Genomic DNA, 24,487 nt, shown 5'->3' with positions numbered 1-24,487 from the left:
GTCAAACTGAATGATAAACACTAGAGGAATCTTGCAAAACTAGTTTTTTGAGTAGAAATTTGAAGAAACTTTTGTAATCTGATACTCCCTGCATGCTTCTTCCCATTGATTGCTAAGTGTATAACCACCAGCCTCACACAGCAAAAGTGCAGCTCTTTCTGCCCATAGGTCCTGTCCCTGTGCTACATTTATTTATTTATTTATAAAGATTTTATTTATTTATTAATGAGAGACACAGAGAGAGAGGCAGAGACACAGGCAGAGGGAGAAGCAGGCTCCACGCAGGGAGACCGATGTGGGACTCGATCCTGGGTCCCCAGGATCATGCCGTGGACTGAAGACGGCGCTAAACCGCTGGGCAACCCAGGCTGCCCCCCTGTGCTACTTTTAAATAAACTTACTAAGTTGCATTGTCATCAGCTCAAGAATTCTTTCTTGATCGTTGCGCTGAACAACCCCCCGCGTACTTTTTGGTGGCCTGTATGGGGACTGTGCCAAAAGAAATCCAGGAGATTTAGTGCAACTTGGTAAGTCTTCTTTACACACACACACATACCTGTCTTTGTGTCTTACCTGTTCTTTTTTGGAGCTGTCCTCACAATAGGACCCTTTGGAACATGCCTTGTCTGAGTGCTCGAGAGAGAACCTCTGTCCTGTGGCTGCAGTACAGGAAGGAATAAACTCCTGCCGCTCAGCTGGACACTAGTACCTTGACCATAACAGTGTTGGGCTCAGGCTCTCCCTGTTGTGCCCATTCTTTCAATACTCATATTCTTCTTGGGCACAGGATGGCTATACATTCATTAGGATGGCTGCTGCAATCTTAAAAGACTCCTGTGTAAGGTTTCCTTCTAAATAACCCAGTGTGGTCCCTTTATGAGCATAAAATCCAAGATACATTTGACCATGTGCTTCTAAAAGGAATGGGTGGGAGCTGTCTTACCCTGTTGGGTCACTCCCCTGACAGGGGGACCACTTAATCTGAGAGCAGGACCGAGGATGCCAAACAACCCATGGGTAAGCACAAATGAGAGACCTGAAGAAACAAAGGTTTGGGACCTCTCCCTAATCCGGTCAGTTTTCTTTTCTTTTTTTTTTTTTTTTTCGGTCAGTTTTCTCATGAGCTTTAGCCATAGTCCAGTCCCAAGGGAGTGATCCCCTGTCAGTGCCTAGCACACCTCCCCAAGAGGTCCTGTTTCTTGTGTACTCCCCCCTCCTTTCCTGTAACCAGGTTGCCGCCAAGCTCCCAAACGCTTTGTTTACTGTTTATTTTGTGCATTGGATCTGAAATGTGTTGTGAGGACTAGATGAGTGCTGCCTGTTTCTTTCTTGTATGTGGGGGCCTCTCATTCATTTCCGTGTTGATGGCTATAATTTCCGGTTGTCTATGGATAGTCTACCTCTGGACGGTGACTTTAAGTATTCCCAAGCAGCTGCTGAAACTCCTTTTGTTTCAAGGAGGTTCCCTGTATTCTCACCTGACATGGACTGCCTGTTCCCACTTTTTGTTGATGGGAAGAAAATGTACATCTGCTCTTCTCCAGGCTGATGAGCTTTAGGACCGTAGTCCTATTTCTTCTGTTTGGGCTTTTATCACCTCCAGCCTTGTTGGCAGCACCTCTCCTGCCACACCTTCCCCCCTGCCCCACCCTCCCCTCTCAAGTTTCTCCACCACCTTCTGGTGAGGCTTACAAAACCTGCTCTGGTAAATCCTCGCCTTTGGTGCCATTGGCTCCTGCTCCTCTTACTCGCTATGGAGGAGCAAAGAGCACCCCAAGCTGTTGAGCTGTCTCCTTATGTGGTTCAAACTGAAGCACCTCTTGAATCTGCATGAAGAGGCCCAGGAGTTCCCTTGGATTTAACCATTCCCTTCAGATTTCCCTCTGGGTACCCCAAGGAAAATTGACAGTGGGGAACAAATTGACTTTTAATAGGCACAGGTACCACATATTCTGTTTGGTTTTTTTTTTAAGATTTTATTTACTCATGAGAAACACACAGAGGCAAAAGCATAGGGAGAGGGAGAAGCAGGCTCCCTGGAAGGAGCCTGATGTGGGACTCAACCCCAGGACCCCAGGATCATGACTTGAGCCAAAGGCAGATGTTCAACCACTGAGCCACCCGGATGCCCCCATATATTCTGTATTAAAGCTAATTTAAGTTTGTTAGTTTAAGATGTGTCTTTAGACTTATCAGTGTTAAATGTAAAACTTTTATTCTGCCGAGGTTTATTAAAGGTCAGATAAGCTCGTTATTTTTGCTGCAATTTGTCAGCAAAAAAATGGCTTAAAATGATGGTTAATTTTACCTGTCTCGTAAAGCTTTCGTGCTAATTGTTAAGGACAAGTAGGTTGAATAAATAAAAAGGTTTCTAGGTTGGGGTGCCTGGGAGGCTCAGTCAAGTGTCCAACTCTTGATCTCATGGCTGTGGGTTTTTTTTTTTTTAATTTTTATTTATTTATGATAGGCACACAGTGAGAGAAAGAGAGGCAGAGACACAGGCAGAGGGAGAAGCAGGCTCCATGCACCGGGAGCCCGACGTGGGATTCGATCCCGGATCTCCAGGATCACGCCCTGGGCCAAAGGCAGGCGCCAAACCGCTGCGCCACCCAGGGATCCCATGGCTGTGGGTTCTAACTAACTCTATACTGGGCTCCATCCTGGATGTGGAGCCTACTTTAAAAAAAAAGTTTGGGATGCCTGGGTGGCTCAGTGGTTGAGTATCTGCCTTTGGCTCAGGATGTGATCCCGGGGTTCTGGGATTGAGTCCCACATCAGGCTCCCTGCATGGAGCTTGCTTCTCTCTCTGCCTGTGTCTCTGCCTCTCTCTCTCTCTCTCTCATGAATAAATAAATAAAATCTTTAAAAAAAAAAAAAAAAGATGAGAAAAGAATCCTACTGCCAGCTTGGTTAACTAAATACTGAATTTTATAATGATCTGTGATCCTAATTAGGCATGTACTTTGAAACTTCGCGAGATTCAAATTCTGAAGTCTTTTTGACTAGTAAGGCTTGTTTGTGTGGTATTTTAAGTTATTCAGGAAGCACTGTCAAAAAAATGATGATAGGGCACTTGGGTGGCTCAGTTGGTTAAGCGTCTGCCTTCAGCTCAGGTCATGATCCCATAGTCTTGGGATCGAGTCCCATGTTGGGCTCCCTGCTCCATGGAGAGTCTGCTTTCCCCTCTGCTGCTCCCCCTGCTCATGCACTTGCTCACTCTCAAATAAATAAAATCTATTTAAAAAAATGATTCTGGGGCAGCCCTGGTGGCACAGTGGTTTAGTGCTGCCTGCAGCCCAGGGTGTGATCCTGGAGATCCTGGATCGAGTCCCAAGTCCGGCTCTCTCTGTGATGCCTGCCTCTCCCTCTGCCTGTGTCTCTGTCTCTCACGAGTAAATAAATAAAAATCTTTAAATAAAAAAAAAAATGATTCTGTTGTTTTGTAGGTTCTGTTGTTTTGTAGGTTCTGTTGTTTGGGTAAATGCTATTATAACTGTTCTAGAAATTATGTGAAATTCCTAAAGTTTTAATATTTTCTGGTATAAGGTCATCACCTGACATTCTAATGTTCAACATACAACAGCCACTAGCAGGGTTCTCTTCTGTTCGCCTCCACTGCAGGCACCGCAGACACAATGGCCCTGGTGTCAGCCGATTCCCGCATCGCAGAACTTCTCACAGAGCTTCATCAGCTGATCAAACAAACCCAGGTAAGAAGCCGCAGCCCTTGGCTCCTGGAGGGCAGCATGTGAGCTGCAGAGGGGCGGGTACAGGCGGTGCAGTTAGAGACTTTGGACATGGCAGGGACCCAGGTGACTGATGAATGAGAGAGGAGGAAAATGTGGAGTGTGACTATCCCTCCTGCTGGATTTTCTATCGGCAGCAGGACTTTGTGATTCTCTCTTTTCAGTAACAGCTATATTGAGATAGGATTCACATACCGTATAGCTCACCCATTTGAAGAGTACGATTCCATTGGTTTTTAGTATATTCAGAGTTGTGCAACCGTCACCACAATTTCAGAACATTCTGGTCATCTGACAGAAATACCCTGTACCCATTATGGTCACTCCCCTTTTCCCTCCATCCCCTTATCCTAGTTGAACAAAGATACTTTTATCAGGCAGGATATTCCAAGAGTACAGAGGTTCTCTCCCAAGAGCTGGTGAGGGGCCTTTTCTGGAACATGCAAGATCTGAAAATAAACCTATCGAGTTCATCTTTTACCTCACAGCCCCTCCCCTCCAAGCCCTCTGCCTAGGCTCCCTTATAGCAAAATGGTATTTATTGGAGCATCTGTAGTTAGTGTAGCATTTATCCAGCAGGTACAGCAACCGCGTGAGTATGAGGATGCCCAACATTTGGAGGAACTAGTGCAGTGAGGGACAGACTCCAAGAAACAAGCAGTCTGTCCCATAGAGCCATTCTGTACATTTCCATATTTTTATACTAATCTGATTACCTGTTTCCCCCCATTTATCCAGTACTGTTTGTGGCTTATTATAAATTTGTGTAAAACTCTTCAGCATAGAAATTAGTTAACGGTTAGCTAAATCCAGTCCTTCCTTGGGCCAGTTGTTTCCGATCAATGTTCCAATCTGCAGAGGCTCTGGCTCTGTCTCCCAGTACTAGTCATTAATCCTGGTATTAGCATGCGACATCTTTATGTGAGGTAGCTGAATCTCACTAGCCTTGCCAGTGTATGGCACCTTGTTCAGCTATAGTCATGGTAGAAGTCAGTTTCATCATAGAAAAGGTTGGTAAGAATTCCAGAGCTATTTGTGACCCTTCCCAACAGAATTAGCCTTGCCCATTTGTCAGGCATTGTTATGGACGATATTTTTACTTTACAGTATTTTTACTTCAGAACATTTGCTTTCTTCTAGTTGGCCACGATTCAGTCATTTCTGGGTTCTGAATCAGCTGGGGACAAAGCCAGTCTCCCTGTTGCAGCTCACAGGCTTGTGCTCAGACTGCTTTTCGTTATGTGGCCACCTCCTACCTATGGAGAGGACCCAAGTGGTACTCAGAATAATAGTCCATCTCTGCCAGCTATAGCTTAGAATGTCTTAGTTTGATCTGTTCTTGGATCAGGGCAGTCATAGTGCATTGATTTAAATGTGCATAGTGCATTGTAGTGCCCTTGAAGGGCTTCCACACGTTCAAAAATCCTTGCTTACCACAAGTGTGTTCTTGGGGCTCAGTGGCTGTGATGGAGGGCCATTGCCCCCTGGCTGCTTCAGCCTCTGTTGTATTAAAGTAACCCGAGGTCCTGGGGGGTCAGGATGGTAAACCCTTTCCCAACAACAAAGACGTCCTAGAATTATCCAGCACTATTTACTGGGTTGGCCTGACCCACTGCACTAACTCCTCATCATCTTGCTGCATTGACACCCATTCCTTGTCTTCTTCCTTATAAGAAAACTCACCTCATTTTGTTCATTCTAATTAAGAAGTCTTCCTTTGGGGATCCCTGGGTGGCTCAGCCATTTAGCGCCTGCCTTTGGCCCAGGGCGCAATCCTGGAGTCCCAGGATCGAGTCCCACATCAGGCTCCCGGCATGGAGCCTGCTTCTCCCTCCTCCTGTGTCTCTGCCTCTCCCTCTCTCTCTCTCTCTCTCTCTCTCCCTCCCTCCCTCCCTCCCTCCCTCCCTCCCTCTCCCTCTCTCTCTCTCTTTCTATGTCTATCATAAATAAATACATTTAAAAAAAAATAAGTCTTCCTCTGAATGCTGCTCATTAAAAGTGTATTCAGTTGTCCCACAATGCATATACCAACACCTGTCTTCCTGAAAACCTTTTCCTGTCTGTGGGACAGTATACTTCCTCCAGCCTGTCTTTTGCTGCCATTGTGTCCAGTGACCCAGATGCAGTTAGGAGACCTGTTTTGTACTCCAGCATACTGGGTGCCCTATACTGGCTGAGTGGTAGTCACACCTAGATGTGATTTGGTTTCTCAGAATCTTCCTTGCCTCAGGATGGAAGTGTTCCCCAGGAGAATTTGGATCCACCATGTGGTGCTTGCTGCTTTGATCGTATTAAAAAGCCATTTTTTCCTATTCTAAAAAAATAGCTCTTCATTCATAAAAATAAGGATGATATATATTTGTGCATGGCATATCAGGCGTGCTGCTCCTACACTTTGTCCATTATTATCAGGGACCTTTCTAATAAGCATTCTGTCATCCAGGTTTTTTTGTTATTGTTGTTTTAAGTAGGCTCCACACCCAGTGTGGAGCCCAGTGTGGGGCTTGAACTCATGATCCTGAGATCAAGACCTGAGCTGAGATCAAGAGTTGGGACACTTAACCAACTGAGCCACCCAGGCACCCCTACCCATGTTTATAGTTACATAATGACCCATCTCCTGGGAGCCATATACCACACAGTCCTGTAGCCCAAAAGGGAGCAGTCCTGGAAATTCCTTCCCAAATGATGTCCTTTGTAGTGGAATGTAACCTGAAAAGTAAGGGTCAGGAGATGCTGATAGACATATTTCTGGGGACTCTGGCCTGGGTGCAGGGTGCCACAGCAGGATAAAGGGCCACCTCGTGCCCCGTTGACCTTATCCCTGCAGGAAGAGCGTTCACGGAGTGAACACAACTTAGTGAACATCCAGAAGACCCATGAGCGGATGCAGACAGAGAACAAGAGTAAGTCACTGGGCTCAGAAGAGAAAGGGGAAGAGCAAGGGGGGAATGGGCTGAGACCGGGGAACGTGGCTATTAATTAGTTTCAGACAGGACTTCTGGATATATCTACATAATCCAAAATGAACTGCTCCTCAGCCATAGGGACGGTTTTTCCTTCTGCTGAGTAACTAAAGGTGACCCAGGAAACAGATGACAAGCTACCTAGCACTAAAGAACCTTAAAGTCCCCCAACTCTAGGCACTGGGAAGTCAGTGTAATGAGGCTGCATTTAGGGGAACCCCTTTGAGTGCACAAGCACCCCCCAGTTAGCTGATGTTTTCTAGAAAGAGAGCTTCACTCCCGGCATCTCCAGCACATGCCCCAAAGGCCCTCATGCTCAGCCTACTGGGTAGGTGCTTTCCAACTCTGAGCAGCTTGGAGAACCATGGTCTATTTTCCTATGTGCTGAGAAATATTTTCTTAATGTGTTATGCTATGGCAAAGGTTAGAAAGCCCTCTGCCAAATACAGTGATGGCATCTGTGCCATAAGAAAATGAGAACTCGTTAAACACAGGGCATCAGCCTCAGGGGTCACTTCCCAGCCACTAAAGCTCATGTCTCGATCCATGGCCTCTGTACTCTGGAAGTCCCAATTCAGATGTATGGGCAGCAGCACCATAGGACTGCCAGCTGCGCCTTGCCCACGCCTCTTCCTCTGCTTACTTTGCAGTCTCTCCCTACTACCGGACAAAGCTGCGTGGGCTCTATACAACCGCCAAGGCTGATGCAGAGGCTGAGTGCAAGTGAGTACTGTCCCCTCTCCTTTGTCACCCACCCATGTGGTGAGCCATAGGAACCCACAAACCCTCGCCCCTACTGTCTTTCCTGCCATTTAGAAGCAGATTTCCAGGCAGCCCAGGTGGCTCAGTGGTTTAGCGCCACCTTCAGCCCAGGGCATGATCCTGGAGACCTGGGATCGAGTCCCAAGTCAGGCTCCCCGCATGGAGCCTGCTTCTTCCTCTGCCTGTGTCTCTGCCTCTCTCTCTCTCTCTCTCTCTCTCTCTCTCTCTCATGAATTAAAAAAAAAAAAAAAAAGTAGATTTCCACTCCCTGGGCTGTCTTTTGGGGCCTCCTCCTCCCTCCAGCTCTGCTGTTTCCTAGATGACAGCAAGGTGGGGGCCAGACCCCAGCACAGCCTTTTACTAGTCCGGTGACCGTGAAGAGTTCGTTGCTCCCACTGAGCCCCAAGACCCAGTTATTCCGTCATTAATTACAACAGGGATCATAATTACTACAGAATTGTCAACATAGCACGAGATAATGTATATAAAGTGCCTAAGACCAGTGATTTTCAAACTCTTGACCATAACCCATGGTAGGAAATACATTCTCTGTTGTAGCTTAATTCTGATATTAAAGATCTAGTCATCATTGCCATAGTAATACTAATAAGGACTCTTGTGTTGTCGTATTGTGCCAGGTACTATTCCAAGTACTTTATGTATTTATCTCCTGTAATGCTCAGAACGACTAAAAGGTGGACATTACCCCCATTTTATGGTTGAGGACACTAAGACACAAGGAGTTCCTGTAATTTGCTAAAAGTCACATAACCAGTAAGTCGGGGAGCCCAGTTGTAAACCAAAAGTCCATATTCTTTAATACCATGCTAACATGGTGTAACAATCGCCTTTCCACAGCACACACATGCATTTCTTTTTTTTTTTTTTTTTTCACACATGCATTTCATATGTATATATATCACAGGATTGGAACAAGAAGTAGAGTTTTTACTGTTACTGGTTATATAGTCTGGTTTTGGTTTTTTGTTGTTTTTTTTTTTTTTTAGATTTTTTTTTTTTTTTTAAGATTTTATTTATTCATGAGAGAGACAGAGATACAGACACAGGCAGAGGGAGAGAAGCAGGCTCCATGCAGGGAGCCCGATGTGGGACTTGATCCCGGGTCTCCAGGATCAGGCCCTGGGCTGAAGGCGGCACTAAACCGCTGAGCTACCCGGTCTGCCCTGTTTTGCAAATCTTTGCTGGTATTTACCCTGTGCCTGGTGCTGGGCAGTCCCCATACAGGCACATGAGGATAGAGAGGACCCTGCCTACAAGGGCACACAGTCTGGAAAGGAGAGGAACCCTAAGAAAACAGTGACCAGGGCAGTGTCGTTGGTGGGCTAACAGAAGTGGGCTCACTGTGCCTGGGGCACTGGGACGGCCACAGGGAGGAGGAGAGACTTGAAGTAAGGGTCAGCAGGTGGACACGACAGAGGCTGTGGAGGAGTGTGTGCCACATGTGCACACTGGAGGAATGAGAACCAGTCCTGTGTGACTAAAGAAGGGCAAGGCAGGAGGTAGAGAGCTTCCAGTAACTGGACTTTATCCTGGAAGCCATAGGGAGCCAGCAAAGATGTAAAGCAGCAGAGAAACCCTTGGCTGTTGTGTGGGGTTAGATGGGGTGAGATTCAAGCTAGTTAGGAGGCCAGACAAGAGATGGTGGTGGAATTGAGCCAAGTTAGTGGCAGTAGGGATGGAGAAGCAAGGGTGGGTTCAAGTGCAGGTTCTGGAATAAAATTGGGGGACCATTTGGAAGAGGGGGAGCTGAAGATTCCAGGCTTTATAGTTTAGACAGAGGGACCTGATGGGGCTCCCTGTGCTGAGCTGGGGTGGGGTTGGCTTAAGCAGGAGGAAACACGTGCCTTTTGATGGCTGATGTTGCCTACTGGCTTCCCAGCCCACCCTTCCTGCCCCCTCTCCTTCCTGATTTGCAGATTTGTCATCTGGCCACAGTCAGGCCCTTTCCCACTCATCCATGCTAGAGCAACCTAACTGCTGGCAAACTGACTGTTTCTGAAACTAGTTTGGTGTACGCTGTCCTCTGGCACTGACCTACCTGGAGTTAAACATTTATAAGCTTACTTAAGAATTGCAGGGCCCAACCCCTTAACAATTCTCCTGCTATTTCACTTTTTCAGACTCTCAAAAGTTCATACATTCGTCACTAGAGTCTCTGTCAGCACCGAGTGCCATGCTGGGCATGGGAGCAAGTGACAGAGCAAAGCGCCACCTCTGCCCACAGAAGGCTCCAAGTCAGGATGGGAGACATATGTCACTGTGTGTTCCTACAGCACTCTTCTTCACCACACATGTCTTAGTAAATTAATTAAAACCCTCGGGAAGGGGCACCTCAGTTGCTCAGTAGTTAAGCAAGGCTCAGGGCATGATCCTGGGGTCCTGGGATCGAGTCCCGCATCAGGCTCCCTGCAGGGAGTCTGCTTCTCCCTCTGCCTGTGTCTCTGCCTCTCTCTCTCAGTTTGTGTGTCTCATGAATACCTAAAAAATAAGTAAATAAGTAAGTAAGTAAGTAAGTAAGTAAATAAATAAATAAATAAATAAATAAATAAATAAAACCCTTAGGAAACTGAAAGGGCACCAAGAGCCAGCCTCAGGAGCTAGCCCAGGTCCTGTGATGCTCTTGCACATGGTCCAGGGCTTCCCTGGCTGGTTTTCATCCTGATTTGCAGCAAATGGAAAAGAACCCCTTGTGTCTTCGTTTAACAATTTTGTCTCTCTCTTTTTTATTTTATTTTTTTTAAAGATTTATTTATTCATTCAGAGAGAGCGAGAGAGAGGCAGAGACACAGGCAGAGGGAGAAGCAGGCTCCATGCAGGAAGCCCAATGTGGGACTCGATCCCGGGTCTCCAGGATCACACCCCGGGCTGCAGGCAGCACTAAACCACTGCGCCACCAGGGCTACCCTCTCTCTCTTTTTTAAAAAGATTATTCCCTTTTGGGGGGAGAGTCCTCAAGATCTAGGATGAAGAAACTTTCCTCTAGTGAGGATCGTGTTCACTCCTGCTGGATTGCTTGGGCCCTGGTCATTCTGGAACCCCGTAAACTACTCTAGAGATTTCCTGGCGCTGCAGCCTTTCAGAGACAAATTCAAATTCCTTTCATCCTTCAGCCTGGCTTGGAGCCCAGAGAACTCCCCACAGTCTTCTAGGGTATCTCCTTTCACATGTCCCAGCTTGGGCAGACCCGGAGCTTTAACTTCTGTCCTCTACATTTCCACACTGTTCCAGGCAGCTACCACTGCAGCGCAGTTTCTCCAGGCTCTGTCAAATGCATCTCTCTCTGCTATGGTTACCACTCTGGGATCCTCTTGGATTCTTTGGGCCTGCAGCCTCTCCTTACCTTGTCAGTTTCTTTTCTTTTTTTTTTTTTTAAGATTTTTTTTTTTTTTAAGATTTTATTTATTCGAGAGACACAGAAAGAGACAGAGGCAGAGAGGGAAAAGAGGCTCCATGCAGAGAGCCCAATGTAGGACTCCATCCCAGATCCTGGGATCATACCCTGAACTGAAGGCAGACGCTCAGCCTCTGAGCCACTCAGGCATCCCCCTACCCTGTCAGTTTTAAGGACCTTAAAATGTAAAAGAGCACAGGGGCCCCTGGCTGGCTCAGTCAGTAGAGCATGCAACTCTTGATTTTGGGGTTGTGAGTTCGAGTCCAGATTGGATATAGATGTTATTTATAAGATTTTATTTATTTATTTATGAGAGCCAGAGACATGGGCAGAGGGAGAAGCTGGCTCCTTGCAGGGAGCCCGATGTGGGACTCAATCCCAGGACCAGGATCATGCCCTGAGCCACCCACGTGTCCCTAAAATCATAAATATCTTAAGTAATATCCTAAATAAATAAATATCATAAGTAAATAAAAAATGAATGAATGAATGAATTGAAAAAATACTTAGGGTTTATAGTTTTGGCAGTAGGTCTGGTCTGTTACTCAGCCTACTATAAGCAGAAAAGGAAGTCTGTGCTTTGTGCTTCATCCAGATCTCTTCTCTCCCTTCTCCCCACCCTCAGTATCCTCCGGAAAGCTCTAGATAAGATAGCGGAAATCAAGTCTCTGTTGGAAGAAAGGCGGATTGGTGAGTGGGAGACGTTTGGCACTTCTTGACCAGGCGGAGTGAGGCCTTCTGAGAGCAGCAGTCATGGCTCCTGCAGGAGGGAGTCCTGCCACCTCAGCCCCATGTGCTCATTCCGTGGATTTCTGATGGGGAAGCACATCTGGGCAGCCTGGGTCTGGGAGGGGTTGGAGGTCATTACCAGCGCTAAGAGGCAGGGGCTCTCAGTGACCCTCTACAGACTTGGAAGATTGTGCCCCGTCCCCTAAGGCTTCTCTCCCCCTTGTACCTGAGGCAGTAGCCTCCTTCCTGCTACCCTCCCCCACTCACACTTCTTGCTGCGGTAAGCAACCTGCTGCTTTGTGAGAACCATCCTTCAGATGGGAGTTTACAGAGGGTGTTGGCTTCCAAATCTGAACTTTTAGACTGCTGTGGCTCTCCCACCTCTCTTACCCTTTCAGTGAACCCACAGTAGGCAGGCTGCTTGCCTATCAAAACGTCACACTGCCAGTTGGCTTTGTGCAACTTTGAGTGTGTTGAGCCATGCCTGAGAAGGTCAGGAGACTGTCTACATTCTTTTTTTTATTGAATGACATCTACTCAGTAGAGGACTGACCTAACTGTACAGAGAACTTTATGAAATTTTCACTAACCAAGCAAACAGATGTGACCAGTACCTCAGAACCCTTCTTTTGCCCTCTTTGGTTCCTTCCCTGCAAGGGGATCTTGAGAGCAACATCTACCAGATCTGTGAGAGCAGATTGGGCCTCTGACGGCAAGCATCTGCTGGGGGGCCCTTGGTGGTAATTAAGGAGGTGGGCCCCAGGCTGAGCTCCACTGATGGCTCCGTGCACCGGTACAAACGAGGGTCCGGGGCAGGAGCCCCATCTCTGGGGCCTCAGGGGCGCGCTTCCTTCCTGCAGCGGCCAAGATCGCGGGCCTGTACAATGACTCGGAGCCCCCCCGGAAGACCATGCGCAGGGGGGTGCTGATGACGCTGCTGCAGCAGTCGGCCATGACCCTGCCCTTGTGGATCGGGAAACCTGGTGACAAGTGAGGGCAGGCCCGGGGTCAAGGGGCGGAGCTGACAGGAGGGAGGGGCTGGGACTAACCTCTCAGTTCATCCTCAGGCCCCCACCCCTCTGTGGGGCCATTCCAGCCTCTGGGGACTACGTGGCCAAACCTGGAGACAAGGTGGCTGCCCGGGTCAAGGCCGTGGATGGGGATGAGCAGTGGATCCTGGCTGAGGTGGTCAGTTACAGCCACGCCACCAACAAGTAAGTGGACACCCGGCCCTCCGTGGACTCTCCCATCTGTAGGCTGGGAGAAGAGCCCCCCACCCCACTCCAGGGTCCCTGTGGGGACAGGGATGATGTGTGACTCCAGCTCCCTGGGATGCTTCCCCTCCTCATCGCTCTCCGGTTCGGACCGTGCATCTCCCTGCATCCTCTGTTTTCTCTTTGTTCTCCAGGTATGAGGTAGATGACATTGATGAAGAAGGCAAAGAGTGAGTGTTGGGCAGGGAGGGACCATGGAAGCTGCTGGGAAGGAGCCTCCCACCTGGCTGTGGGTTGATCTAAGCCCCCCTTCCAGGAGACATACCCTGAGCCGGCGGCGCATCATCCCTCTGCCCCAGTGGAAAGCCAACCCAGAGACAGACCCCGAAGCCTTATTTCAGAAGGAGCAGCTCGTGCTGGCCCTGTATCCTCAGACCACCTGCTTCTACCGTGCCCTGATCCACACGCCCCCACAACGGGTAAGGTAACCCCTGCAGGGGAGACAGACCATGACACCAGGACTGGGCTGACCAGATGGTCTTGGGGTCACCTTCCACTTTTTCCCCTCCTGTCCTCATCTGACAGCCCCTCTGAGCTAAGAGAGTCCTGCAAGTTTCTCCCTCTCTCCTGCTTACTCTGCCCCATAGGGGCCCTCAAGCCCTGTCCCCTAAGGCAGTGCCAGCTAATCCTCAGAGTCCTAGCAAACCCCGAGTGGAATGGAACCAGTATATCCTCTAGTCTCACCCCACTTTTGCACTGAGACGAGCAGCCCTGAGGTGGGAAGCACTGTGCCCAGGACCTGTCTTCCCTGCCTTGACTCATCCACCACTGGCCTTTCTTCATCTGAGGCCATGCTCCCTTGTGCTGGTGACCCAACACCTGATGGCAGCTTCAAGGCTGCTCTGCTTGCTTCCTCCAGGATCCCTGCCTGCTGCCCTCGGTGTTTTCCCTGATCTCCTTCTTAGAGGGTCCCCAAAAGGCACCAGACTCTCCATGTAGAATCCCCCCAACGTAGACCGCGAATCTTCCTCCTCCCTGCTCTTTGTCCCCTGGCACTTTGTTGCCGAGAATAGGGTTGTGTCATAGCAGGAACTAAATTCTGAGTGAAGATGGGGACAGGAGAGGCTGGGAGCCCGTGTACCAGAGGTTTCTGTCAGTCTGGGCTGGGGGGCCTTGCCTGGGGGTCTCTGACTAGCCCCTCCTGTCTGCCCCCTGCCGCAGCCCCAGGATGACTATTCAGTCCTGTTTGAAGACACCTCCTATGCAGATGGTTACTCCCCTCCCCTCAATGTGGCCCAGAGGTACGTGGTGGCTTGTAAGGAGCCCAAGAAAAAGTGAAGTGGGCTGGCAGACTCAAGATCTCCTGCCACTCCCCCAGGGGAATGCAACAAAAGATTGTGGCAAATAAATATTGTTCCCCTTTGCCCACGTCTCCTCGGTTTTGTTTTTCCAGGCCCTTCTGCCCCTCCCCATACCAGGGCAGGTTGGGGAATTGGAGAGCTGGAGGGAGGGAAGATAGCTTCATTTGATCCCAGGGGGAATTCCTTCCAGCTCAGGTTTGCTTTTTGCTTGCATTAAAGGCTCTCAGTGTAATACCAATGGAATTTTATTTTTGAAGCTGGGGGCTGGCTGTGTCAGAGCACGGGGCCTTTGGGTGCCTCCTGGGGGCACTGCTCACAGCTGTGTGCGGAAGCTGAGGCCACAACCCTCCATCTTCTTGGCATAGTCGGCATCAAAGCGCTCATTCTGGGCCACAGTGAAGGTGGTCTTCCAGTCCCCCGAGATGCCTGTGGGTGGAGGGGAAGGTGGCTGCAGGTCCCGGCTGCAGAGCAGGCCCCAGATGGCCCAGGCCAACTCTTGCCTCCGTTTTCATGTTTGCCTCCCCAGATGGCCATCCTGCATGGGTACTCACCTTTCCTCATGAAGGCAGAAATGCTGTGGTCCATGATGTCAGGAGATAAGGTGGTGTAGTTAGCCATGGAGTTGTTCTTCATCTCCTTGAAAGACGTGTGCTGGACAATGAGATCCACAGTCTCCTCTGGCAGGGAGCGCCCCACAAACTTCAGGATCTTCTGAATCTCCCTTTTGGGGTTCTGGAGCAGCAGAGGGGCTTTTCAGTGGAGATTGGGCTTGCTTACTGAGCAAACAAGAGGGAGGCCACCCAGCTCCTCCCCAGGGGATCTGGCCACTTCCACTTAGAGATCTCTCAGCCTCAGGCTCCTTGACTTGGGTTGTCTTTCCCTGGGGCACATTAGTTGCCCCTGCCCTGTGACCCTTGGGCCCTCTTGTTTGGGTACTGATGGGTGAGGGCAGGGACAGTCCTCTTTAATAACTGTGGCCCCAGGGAGAGCAACAGCAGGGAATGGCCGGTGTCACTCAGGTCTGAGATCTGAGCTCCACAGTGTTGCTGCCCAGGTAACACTGTAGCCCCAAGTCTCGGGCAGGAAGGCAGGCGGGGGGACCAGGGCACTGGCTAAGGCAGGTGGCTGAGAAGGCCTCGGCAGGTCCCTGCCTCTCCACATGGGACCTGGAGGGAAGCAGCAGCAGGTAGCCTCACCTCTTTCATGTCCTCATAGAAGAGGTAGAGAACAGGGTGAGTGTGACTCAGCTCCCACCATTCCTGCACATGCTGATACCAGGACCCATAGGACACTGGGGTGGGGGGGGAGATATGGACACAGAGGCTGGTATTAGTTTTGGTTGGCTGCTGCTCAGCTCCACCCCACTCCTTCCTCCAGACTCAGGCTCACCTTCCCCAGCCATGAACTTCTCCAGGAAGCTGTCCCAGGTGTCAGGGTCAGGGTGCACCTTGGCCATGCGGTAGAAGTGGTAATAGGAGACAGCTACATCTTTTGCGTTGCGGGCGACGTAGACCACCTGGAGGACATCCCCCACACACAGACAGCCCCCCCAAGCATCATCACCACACAGCAAGCCAGGCAGTTCCACCCTTCAGCGCATCCCTATGAGGAAGTTAGCTCTTGGTCTGGCAAAGGGAGAAACAGGCTTAGAGGCTGACTTGCTTGTGGTCCCTGGAACCTTATTTTATGCTAATCTAATCCTCTCAGTGCTGCCATACCCAGATTTGGAACAAGGTATGCCAGGTTTTCACCAGCCCTCTCTTCCACGGGCCTGAGGAGGCCTAGAGAAGACTGCCTTTCTCAGCTCTGCACAGAGAAGTCTCACTTCCACTGACCCCCCACCACACGATGAAGCAGACAGCCATCCCCCTTACCGTGAGACCTTCCCAGCAGAGAGGGCCAAAGCTAGGATGGCCCCAGTGGCCTCCTTCCCTAGATTCCGCTGCCACTCACCTTGACCTTCTGATCCAACAAGGTCTGGGGGAGCAGGGCCAGGGGCAGGTGTGTCTTGATGAGTCGTGGGGCTGGTGTATCTTTTAGAACCTCCAAACCTGTGCCATGGGTAGAGAAAGGTCTGCTGAGCTGGAGCCCAGTCCTGCCTCTTCCCTCTGCTCCACTCATCCCCAGAGCCCCACCACACACCTGTGGGAATCCCTGGAGCCTTGAACTCAAGGAAGGGTACCCGGATGAAGACGGGGGCCCTGCGACACTTCTCTACATCACCGTCTTGGTAGATCATGTCCAGGATCTCGCTCACCCAAGTGGTGCCTGGAGAGCAGGCAGAGGGGAGGTGAGCAGGACCAAGGGCAGGCCTCTACTGGCCCAACGCAGGGGACTGTGGCCCAGGAGAGGGGTGGGTGGCCCTCATCACCTACCAGATTTGGGGTACGTGCTGATAAGCAGGTCATCAGGCTGAGCTTGGAAGTCCTGCAGTGACTCCAGTGCCTCTGCAAAGTACTTGATTAGAGGGATCCCCTTCACATACTTCAGTGGTGGGCGCGAGGTGTCGGGAATGTCCTCCATGCTGCGTCAAGGACCAGAGTGTGGTCTACTTGCCTTAACAACATCACAATATGCCATGTGTTGAAATCTTGCTGTAAGATAAGGAACTGAGGCTGACTTGCCCCTGCTCACAAAGCTAGTGGGTGGTGGGAGCTGGGGTTCAAGCTGAGATGTGACATTCATGCAGTGGGTCATGCAGTTGGCTGCACCTTTGATTTACCTGCAGAGCTTTTTAAAATCCCTGTGCCTGGAGGCACACCCCAAACCAATTAAATCAGTCTCTCAGGGCCCAACCTGTTTTCTGGAAGCTTTCCAGGAGACTCCACTGTGCACTTGAGAGAACTACTCTAATGTCTGCCTGGCCTAACTCCCCGCCTGCCAGCTTGCTTTCTCCCACTACTTTCTGGCAGCCCCTGGCCTACAGTATCAGCCTGCTCTCCCTGCCATCCCCTTGGGCCCCTGGGGCCCCTCACACAGGGAAACATTCCAAAGGCTAGCTGAGCCTGTGATCCCTCCTGCCCAATCACACTCCCGTCTTGGCTTAAGGATAAACAGGCAGCTGAGCAACTGAGCCTGTTTGGGAGCTAGAGTCTGATATGCAGATGAGCAAAAGTGATGAGTCACCAGAAGGGGATTTCATTCCAGATTGTGGTTGGCAGATTGAGATGCCCCATAAAGAGAAAGGGCAAGGAGGCCAGTACAGGCCAGAGAGAGAGAGGAGCTAGCCCTGCAAAGGGAGGGAGGCCTGGCCCAGCCCACCCCACCCCCCCGGCACTCACCAGATCTCTTTGGGTCTTGGCCTCCTGACTACTTTGTGCTGTGGCTTACTGGGGCAGTGTGGGGAGTGCAGAACTGCTTTCTGAGTTGAGGGTTTATAAATCCAAAGTGGGAGGGATCGGAGCCAGCGATGGGATCTGGCTGTCTTCCAAGAAGGAAAGGGTGGAGTTTAGAGTGGGAAGGTCCCACTCTGCTCCCCTCCTGAGACCAGCCCTACCAGAACCAAGCTTAGACTGGCCTGAAAACCCAAGATGTGGGTTTAGGATATAGAAAATAAAAGGAAGACTGAAACTAGGCAAAAGGTCCAATATGTTTTCATTTTTATTTTGGGAGTGTTTTTTGAGCTGTAATCCTGGCTCCTGACCTGCCCTCTAACTCCACCCCTGCAGGGCGGGCCAACTGACGTTTTTTCTAATGGAGCTAGCCAGATTTGAGAGTGCAGAGTGGAGGGGAAAGGTGGCATGCTTGTGAGCAAGCCACTCACCTTCCTACTGGCTCCAGGCCAGTTTTGAAGATATCAAAGGTTCAGGCTGGGAGTGGACCCCAGACCCCCAGCAGTTCAAGCATTCTAGAACTGTCACTCTGACCTCTGACCACAAGGCCAGTATGGAGCAATGGGAGGGGTGGGGGTGGAGGGGCAGAAGAGGTGGGGCAGGAGGAAAGAGCAAGAACCCTGGGAGTGAGTCCAGCTCCACGGCTCCCGAGGATTGCATGGATTCACTCACAATGGGTAACAGAACCATGGCCCCCACAAGGTACTTTTCTTTCACTGGGTTTGAAGGGGCTCCGCACAGAGACCAGGAGTTGGGGCCTGGAGAGCCACCGGGCCATGGGGTCATGTATCCCCCTACCCACCCTGCTCTTGGCCTTTGTCCTTACTATTTGGATTAAAGTTCAAAGTCAGGGCACCCGGGTGGCTCAGTGATTGAGCATCTGCCTTTGGCTCAGGTCATAGTCCTGGGGTCCGGGATCAAGTCCCACATTGGGCTTCCTGCAAGGAGCCTGATACAGGACTCGATCCTGGGATCACACCCTGAGCTCAAGGCAGATGTTCAACCACTGAGCCACCCAGGTGCTTCCCAGTAAGTAAAATCTTAAATAAAGTAAATAAAGCTCAGAGTCAAGCTGGGCACTGATTTTGTGTTTTTAAAGGTGATTTCTTTCAGGATATACTTGTTTTTGTTTTTTAAGATTTTATTTTATTCATGAGAGACAGAGAGAGAGAAAGATAGGCAGAGACACAGGCAGAGGGAGGAGCAGACTCCCTGCAAGGAGCCCGATATGGGACTCGATCCTGGGATCACACCCTGAGCTGAAGGCAGATGTTCAACCACTGAGCCACCCAGGCATCCCAGTAAGTAAAATCTTTAAAAAATGTAAATAAAGCTCAAAGTCAAGCTGGGCACTGATTTTGTTTTTTTAAAGGTGATTTCTTTCAGAAAATACTTATTTTTGTTTTTCTTAAAGATTTTATTTATTCATGAGAGACACACACACAGAGAGAGAGAGGCGCAGAGACACAGGCAGAGGGAGAAGCAGGCTCCATGCAGGGAGCCTGACATGGGACTCGATCCCGGGTCCCCGGGACCATGCCCCGGCCAAAGGCAGCACTAAACCGCCGAGCCACCCAGGCTGCCCTGGGCACTGATTTTAGATGGGCTCTAAGTCTCCCAAGTACTCAAAGGACTCTGTGCCATCACAAGCATGCTGGGGAAAGCTGAGGTGTACAGACCTCTAGGAAGAAGAGAGGCTGGTCCATGCTGGCGAGTGACCCCTCCCAATTCTCCTCTTTTCCTCAGGCCCCAGTGACCCGCAGGGCCTCTGCCTCCTAGCACCAGCCCCCCCAAACACCACAAAGTTCCCTTAACTCAGACTCTTTATTGTAATCAAGTAAAAATTGCCTAGACCCCTGCGGGGGGTGGATGGCACAGACGGAGTGGGCAGAGGGCTGGGGCTGCTGAGGTGAGTCAGGGTCAGGTCTCCAGCATGTCCGTCCAGTGTTCCTGTAGAGACAAGAGAACTGGTCAAAGGCAGCCTCAGGTATGGGGTGGGCTAGGGAGTCTGAGGCCCAAGCCACCTCTCACCTCTTCTAACTCCAAGTCCTCCTCTTCCTCCTCGTTGCCCATTCGGCACAGCCAGATCAGGTCTCCCCACAGCACTGAGTTCTTACAGCTACCAAGGGGTACGGTTGGTAGGAGATACAGTCAGGATCACAAGCTGCCTCCAGGCTAGGCCCTGGGTGCCAAGATAAGGACTTAGCTTATCTCAGCTTCAGGCCTGGGCCTGGACATAGACAACTGGCACCATCTTCCCAGAGCTAGACCAGGCTGGGGTGGGAGTGTTGGACTCACCCAGGGCATTGGCCCTCTAGGGGCAGAAGCTGCCCTGGCTCCTCTTGCAGGAACTCCTCAGCTAGGCAGATCATGTGGGCCCTTAGGCGGCAGCCAGAGTGGGGGCAGCACAGGGGGCCCTCTTCATCCTGTCGAAGGTGGCAGGTGGGTGAGAGAGAAAACCAGGGGGAATGATGTAGCTAACACTCAGGATTTCTATGGACCAGACACTGTTGCAGAGGCTCTACATTAACAACGCTATGACACACATACTATTATTTGCATTTTACAGATGGACCTGAGTCATGGAGAGGTTATACTACTTGTCTACAGGGACTAAGCCAGCCAATTTTCTCTGAGCATTAGCAGTGATTATATAAACAGCATGACCACTGCAGCCAGACCTATAATTCTTACATGCTAAGTGATCTCAGGCAGGTCACTTAATCTCTGAATGGCAAGTATTCAACTTACACACTTCCTGAGAGCTCAGAAGTCAGGCCCATCATCCCAGTTAATTTGTTAAATATTTATTGGCCACCTGCTCTTTGCCAGACCTTTTTACAGCAGTGAACAAGAACTGCCTTGTATTGGGGCAGGGGAGAAACTGACCATAAGATCTAAAAAAAAAAACCCATCTATGTTAGTAAGTCCTTAGGCTTTAAAGGAAAAAAAAGGGGGGGCAGGGGAGTGTACAAGAAAGAAGTGCAGTTTTAGATGGAGAGCCAAGGAAGACCTCGTGGAGAAGGAGAAGGCATTTTATAAAGACCGAAGTGAAGGTCTAGGGCAGAAGCTAACAGTCAAAGGGGAAGAGCAAAGGCCCTGAGCAGGACGGTGCCGGTTTCGAAGAATGGCAGCAAGTACCATCCCCATTTTAGCGGTGACCAAGGTTGTCACTGGGCCGCCCGGTCCTTCCATGAGCAGCTGGATCCCAAGCCGGCCCTGGCGGCCAGGTGGGCGGCTCACCTGGAAGGAGCGCGCGCACAGGGCGCAGGAGGCGTCGGCGTCTCGGTCGCGCTCGGGCTCCGGGTCAGCCGAGGGCCCCGCGCGGCGCTCCCGGGCGCGGGGCGGCGGAGGCCCGAAGGCCAGCGGCATGTGTGGCGGCGGCGGCGGGCACAGCTCGCGACGGAAGTCGGCGCGCAGCCAGCGCACGGTGAGCGGGAGGCGCGCCCAGGGCGGCGCGCGCAGCATGTGCGCCAGCACGCGCAGGTGGAAAGCGAAGGCCGCCTCGCTGCGCAGGCGCGGGCCCACGTGCGCCAGGCGGCGCGAGGCCCTTGGGTGCTGCCAGGCCCACTCGAACTGCGGGCGGGGAGTAGGGGCTTCAGGGCCGCCCGGGGGAGGCGCCAAGCCCCGGCCTTCCTCCCACCACCCTCGTCTCCTTTCTTACCCGAAGGGCGGCCACGGCAGAAGGGAAGCCGTGCACGATAAGCACCATCTCCCTGGGGACAAGAACGAGGCCCGTGAGACCCGCCCCAGCCCGGGTCAAGCCGAATCCCCTCGCCATGGCTCAACCCCAGTCCGACCCGAGAGCGAAGGCCTCACGCCCACCCGGCTTCAAACCCAGTCCGCGGGGCCCTGCCGCCTTCGCGGAGGTCAGTCCCTTAGCACCTGCCAATTCAGGCCCCACCTCCAGCGGAAGTACTTAAGAGCCCTCCTCAGCGCCTCTCCCTTGGGGGCTCTCTTTTCTAACCCCAGCCTTGTCCATCAGCGTGCTGTCGCCGGGCCAAGCCCAGATCATCGTCCCCTTCCTCCCCAAACCCTTCCTCATCATCCCACAGCTGTTTCACAGGCTCCGCCCCCTCGCCACGCTCCTCCCCTGTGATAGGCCCGCCCTGCTCACCGGGGCCCCGGCTCCGCCCCCTCGCCACGCTCCTCTCCTGTGATAGGCCCTGCCCGGGCCCGGCTCCGCCTCCTCGCACGCTCCTCCCCTGTGATAGGCCCGCCCTGCTCACCGGGGCCCCGGCTCCGCCTCCTCGCCACGCTCCTCCCCTGTGATAGGCCCGCCCTACTCACCGGGGCCCCGGCTCCGCCTCCTCGCCACGCTCCTCCCCTGTGATAGGCCCGCCCTGCTCACCGGGGCCCCGGCTCCGCCTCCTCGCCACGCTCCTCCCCTGTGATAGGCCCGCCCTACTCACCGGGGGCCCCGGCTCCGCCTCCTCGCCACGCTCCTCCCCTGTGATAGGCCCGCCCTACTCACCGGGGGCCCCGGCTCCGCCCCCTCGCCACGCTCCTCCCCTGTGATAGGCCCGCCCTGCTCACCGGGGCCCCGGCTCCGCCCCCTCGCCACGCTCCTCCCCTGTGATAGGCCCGCCCTACTCACCGGGGCCCCGGCTCCGCCTCCTCGCCACGCTCCTCCCCTGTGATAGGCCCGCCCTGCTCACCGGGGCCCCGGCTCCGCCTCCTCGCCACGCTCCTCCCCTGTGATAGGCCCGCCCTGCTGACCGGGGCCCCGGCTCCGCCTCCTCGCCACGCTCCTCCCCTGTGATAGGCCCGCCCTACTCACCGGGGCCCCGGCTCCGCCTCCTCGCCACGCTCCTCCCCTGTGATAGGCCCGCCCTGCTCACCGGGGCCCCGGCTCCGCCCCCTCGCCACGCTCCTCCCCTGTGATAGGCCCGCCCTGCTTACCGGGGCCCCACCTCCGGCCCTGTAGCAGCCACCACAGGGCTCCGCCCCCTCGGCAGGCCTCTCCTCCTTCGAGCCCCGCCTCCTTCTTGAAGCCCTCCCTCCGGATAGTAATCCGCTCCCTCTTACCAGGGCCCGCGTCCGCTGGTCCGCCAGGCCCCGCCTTTTTTGCGGCCCCCGTTGTGCTGCTGGACCCGACGAGCAGGGTTGACGGTGAACCCCACGTAGACGCGACCCCGGTGCCGAGGGTTCAGGCAGTAGAGCAGGTAGACGCCGAAGAAGGGCCCGGGCCTCGCCGCGCCCCCCGCAGGGCCCATCGGGATTTGTGGGTTGATTGCTGGGCCTGTGACCTCAGAGAGGGCTGGGCTGCCTGGGCCGCAAGATCCTTGTCTCGGGGAGAGCGTTTGGGGGCGAGCCCGAGGTACCTTAGAGGCCGCAGCAATGCAGGTTCGCGCACCCTCTCCTGGCTGGAGTAGGGTGTTCAAACCGGCTCGCAGAACCCAGGCTGCGGTGCAGGCGGCGGGCCCCAATTAGCGCCCGAGTCCGTCCTCGTGCAGACTCTGATTGGCTGCTGGATGGTAACCGCGGAAAGCCGGGCTTACGTGAGGGCGGAAGTGCTGAGGTTACGGACGCCCTAGTAAGGGCGGGAGGAGGGGCCTCAGCGGAAGTGGCGTCACTAAGGGCGGAAGGAGTGTGGCTGGGGTCGAAGCCGGGGTTCCATCCCGGCTGGGCTGCCGCCCCTTCTGGACTGCTGCAATGGAACTCAGCGCCGAATACCTCCGGGAGAAGCTGCAGCGGGACCTGGAGGCAGAGCATGTGGTGAGTTGAGAGGCCTGGATTCGCCCAACGAGGGGAAAGAGCGCCTGAGGGGAGGGCTTCACAGCCTGCGCGCCGTTCTTTCTGCCCCATAGGAAGTCGAGGACACGACTCCCAACCGTTGCGCGTCCAGCTTCCGAGTGCTGGTGGTGTCGGCCAAGTTCGAGGGGAAGCCGCTGCTTCAGAGACACCGGTGAGGTCCCGGGAATACCTCGCTCAGCGCCATCCCAGCGCTGGAGCCACAACCCTGGCCCCTCCCCTAACCCTGACTCCCTCGCCCCAGCCAGCGGGCCCCGCACGGTGAGCCACGGCCCCAGGGATCCCGCCTTCCAAGGATCCCTGTGCTGAGACCGAGGCCCTCTGCCCCTTTGGTTCCCAGGGCCCGGGGACCTCCAGCGTCCTGGGTCACCCTGCTTTCTGGGACCACGACTGAGACTCCGGCCTTCCATTTCCTCGCCCCATCTCTCCCCCAGGCTGGTGAACACGTGCCTGGCAGAAGAGCTCCTGCACATTCACGCCTTTGAGCAGAAAACCCTGACCCCAGAGCAGTGGGCCCGTGAGCGCCAGAAATAAGAGCCCAAGGCCCACACAGCCATTAAATTATGAATCAGGGCCAGCTTCTGTGTCAGCGTGTTGTATATGGGAGGGTGGGAGGGGTGCTGGGCTGGAGTCTAGAGCCTGGTTTCTCCCCGCCCGCCCGCCCTCCATCGTCTTACCTCGGACGAGTCCTTCACACACAGGCCTCTGTGTCCCCACTTACAAAATCGAACTTCCATCCTTAAAGTCTTTTTCAGGGCAGGCACCACCAGCCTCTGCAATTCCTGGCACAGCCCTATTCATTGGCCATTGCTGGGGATTCCTGGCCTCTCTGCCAGTCTTCGGGACACATAGATGAAAAAGTACCCGGGTTTCAGGGTGATGGCCAATTTAACAAACTTCCCCCACTCCCCAACATCGCCTGATGTCAGAGGCATACTGGAGGATTCGCACTTCCCTGCAGGTTACCCAGCCCTTCAGGGTCTTGGGGTGTGGTGCCCCAGCAAGGACGCCACAGCACCTGGAATGTGGATGCTTTCTGGTCCACTGGAGGAAGTCCAGTGAACCTTTAGCCCAGGGCTTGATGTGGCCACATTGCCCCTGGGTAGACCATGAGGGCTTCAGGAATGGAGCTGTGGGCAGGAGATAGGGATAGGGTTAAAGTGGGAAAACAAAGCCCCTTGAGCCATAAAATTGGGGCGCACGATGTCCCT

General features: G+C 52.8%; 4 protein-coding genes across 15 annotated transcripts in view; 2 read left to right on the top strand and 2 right to left on the bottom strand.

The window, feature by feature from the left end:
* SGF29 (SAGA complex associated factor 29) overlaps positions 1 to 14,253 on the top strand; it is a 29,497-nt gene extending 15,244 nt beyond the window's left edge. For 6 of the 7 annotated variants that reach the window (XM_025415741.3, XM_025415738.3, XM_025415740.3 and 3 more), the window contains 9 exons: positions 3,622 to 3,710; positions 6,577 to 6,652; positions 7,363 to 7,435; positions 11,512 to 11,576; positions 12,476 to 12,605; positions 12,683 to 12,829; positions 13,024 to 13,059; positions 13,146 to 13,308; positions 14,051 to 14,253. In XM_025415741.3, the coding sequence (XP_025271526.1) occupies positions 3,636 to 3,710; positions 6,577 to 6,652; positions 7,363 to 7,435; positions 11,512 to 11,576; positions 12,476 to 12,605; positions 12,683 to 12,829; positions 13,024 to 13,059; positions 13,146 to 13,308; positions 14,051 to 14,167 (882 nt within the window). In that variant the 5' untranslated portion in view covers positions 3,622 to 3,635 and the 3' untranslated portion in view covers positions 14,168 to 14,253. Of the gene's footprint in view, positions 1 to 502; positions 528 to 3,621; positions 3,711 to 6,576; positions 6,653 to 7,362; positions 7,436 to 11,511; positions 11,577 to 12,475; positions 12,606 to 12,682; positions 12,830 to 13,023; positions 13,060 to 13,145; positions 13,309 to 14,050 lie in introns of those variants that run through there. The other variant, XM_049110887.1, reaches the window with a different exon arrangement.
* A 166-nt stretch (positions 14,254 to 14,419) lies between these two features.
* Positions 14,420 to 18,057, bottom strand: LOC112640040 (sulfotransferase 1A1). Of its 2 annotated transcripts, none has more exons than XM_025415736.3 (8): positions 17,472 to 18,057; positions 16,566 to 16,784; positions 16,333 to 16,458; positions 16,144 to 16,241; positions 15,580 to 15,706; positions 15,387 to 15,481; positions 14,742 to 14,922; positions 14,420 to 14,616 (listed from the first exon to the last, which is right to left on the bottom strand). In XM_025415736.3, the coding sequence occupies exons 2-8, from the start codon at positions 16,711 to 16,713 to the stop codon at positions 14,504 to 14,506; spliced, it is 888 nt and encodes a 295-aa protein (XP_025271521.1). In that variant the 5' UTR covers positions 16,714 to 16,784; positions 17,472 to 18,057; the 3' UTR covers positions 14,420 to 14,503. The 2 variants fall into 2 exon arrangements, with proteins under 2 accessions (XP_025271521.1, XP_025271520.1); XM_025415735.3 differs by having other exon boundaries at positions 16,566 to 16,746.
* Positions 18,058 to 19,332: 1,275 nt separating this feature from the next.
* Positions 19,333 to 22,738, bottom strand: SLX1A (SLX1 homolog A, structure-specific endonuclease subunit). Of its 3 annotated transcripts, XM_025415743.3 has the most exons (6): positions 22,551 to 22,738; positions 21,187 to 21,238; positions 20,766 to 21,098; positions 19,821 to 19,948; positions 19,554 to 19,641; positions 19,333 to 19,472 (listed from the first exon to the last, which is right to left on the bottom strand). In XM_025415743.3, exons 1-6 carry the CDS (start codon positions 22,736 to 22,738, stop codon positions 19,443 to 19,445), a joined length of 819 nt encoding a protein of 272 aa, XP_025271528.1. In that variant the 3' UTR covers positions 19,333 to 19,442. The 3 variants fall into 3 exon arrangements, with proteins under 3 accessions (XP_025271528.1, XP_048966845.1, XP_025271529.1); XM_049110888.1 differs by lacking the exon at positions 20,766 to 21,098; XM_025415744.3 differs by lacking the exon at positions 19,333 to 19,472 and having other exon boundaries at positions 19,565 to 19,704.
* Positions 22,739 to 23,104: 366 nt separating this feature from the next.
* Positions 23,105 to 23,853, top strand: BOLA2B (bolA family member 2B). 3 transcript variants are annotated; one of them, XM_025415748.3, is made up of 3 exons: positions 23,105 to 23,240; positions 23,333 to 23,430; positions 23,711 to 23,853. In XM_025415748.3, exons 1-3 carry the CDS (start codon positions 23,178 to 23,180, stop codon positions 23,808 to 23,810), a joined length of 261 nt encoding a protein of 86 aa, XP_025271533.1. In that variant the 5' UTR covers positions 23,105 to 23,177; the 3' UTR covers positions 23,811 to 23,853. The 3 variants fall into 3 exon arrangements, with proteins under 3 accessions (XP_025271533.1, XP_025271532.1, XP_025271531.1); XM_025415747.3 differs by having other exon boundaries at positions 23,617 to 23,853; XM_025415746.3 differs by having other exon boundaries at positions 23,521 to 23,853.
* The last annotated feature ends 634 nt before the right edge of the window (positions 23,854 to 24,487 follow it).

Source organism: Canis lupus, chromosome 6, assembly GCF_003254725.2.
Source record: "Canis lupus dingo isolate Sandy chromosome 6, ASM325472v2, whole genome shotgun sequence".
In the NCBI taxonomy this organism is placed as follows: Eukaryota; Metazoa; Chordata; class Mammalia; order Carnivora; family Canidae; genus Canis; species Canis lupus.
Note: the sequence above shows the minus strand (reverse complement) of the source record. Positions and strands in the feature narration are given on the sequence as shown.

What these genes read in the sequence shown, in the direction of transcription:
- LOC112640040 (XM_025415736.3), bottom strand. Translation starts at nt 16,713, where the DNA reads ATGGAGGACATTCCCGACACCTCGCGCCCACCACTGAAGTATGTGAAG. An exon ending in GAAGTTCATGGCTGGGGAAG is followed by an intron (nt 15,482 to 15,579) that starts GTGAGCCTGAGT and finishes CCCCCACCCCAG; the next exon opens with TGTCCTATGGGTCCTGGTAT. An exon ending in TCTATGAGGACATGAAAGAG is followed by an intron (nt 14,923 to 15,386) that starts GTGAGGCTACCT and finishes CTGCTGCTCCAG; the next exon opens with AACCCCAAAAGGGAGATTCA.
- SLX1A (XM_025415743.3), bottom strand. Translation starts at nt 22,738, where the DNA reads ATGGGCCCTGCGGGGGGCGCGGCGAGGCCCGGGCCCTTCTTCGGCGTC. An exon ending in ACCAGCGGACGCGGGCCCTG is followed by an intron (nt 21,239 to 22,550) that starts GTAAGAGGGAGC and finishes TCTTGTCCCCAG; the next exon opens with GGAGATGGTGCTTATCGTGC. An exon ending in AGGACTTGGAGTTAGAAGAG is followed by an intron (nt 19,473 to 19,553) that starts GTGAGAGGTGGC and finishes TTGTCTCTACAG; the next exon opens with GAACACTGGACGGACATGCT.
- BOLA2B (XM_025415746.3), top strand. Translation starts at nt 23,178, where the DNA reads ATGGAACTCAGCGCCGAATACCTCCGGGAGAAGCTGCAGCGGGACCTG. An exon ending in ACCTGGAGGCAGAGCATGTG is followed by an intron (nt 23,241 to 23,332) that starts GTGAGTTGAGAG and finishes TCTGCCCCATAG; the next exon opens with GAAGTCGAGGACACGACTCC. An exon ending in CCGCTGCTTCAGAGACACCG is followed by an intron (nt 23,431 to 23,520) that starts GTGAGGTCCCGG and finishes CCCTCGCCCCAG; the next exon opens with CCAGCGGGCCCCGCACGGTG.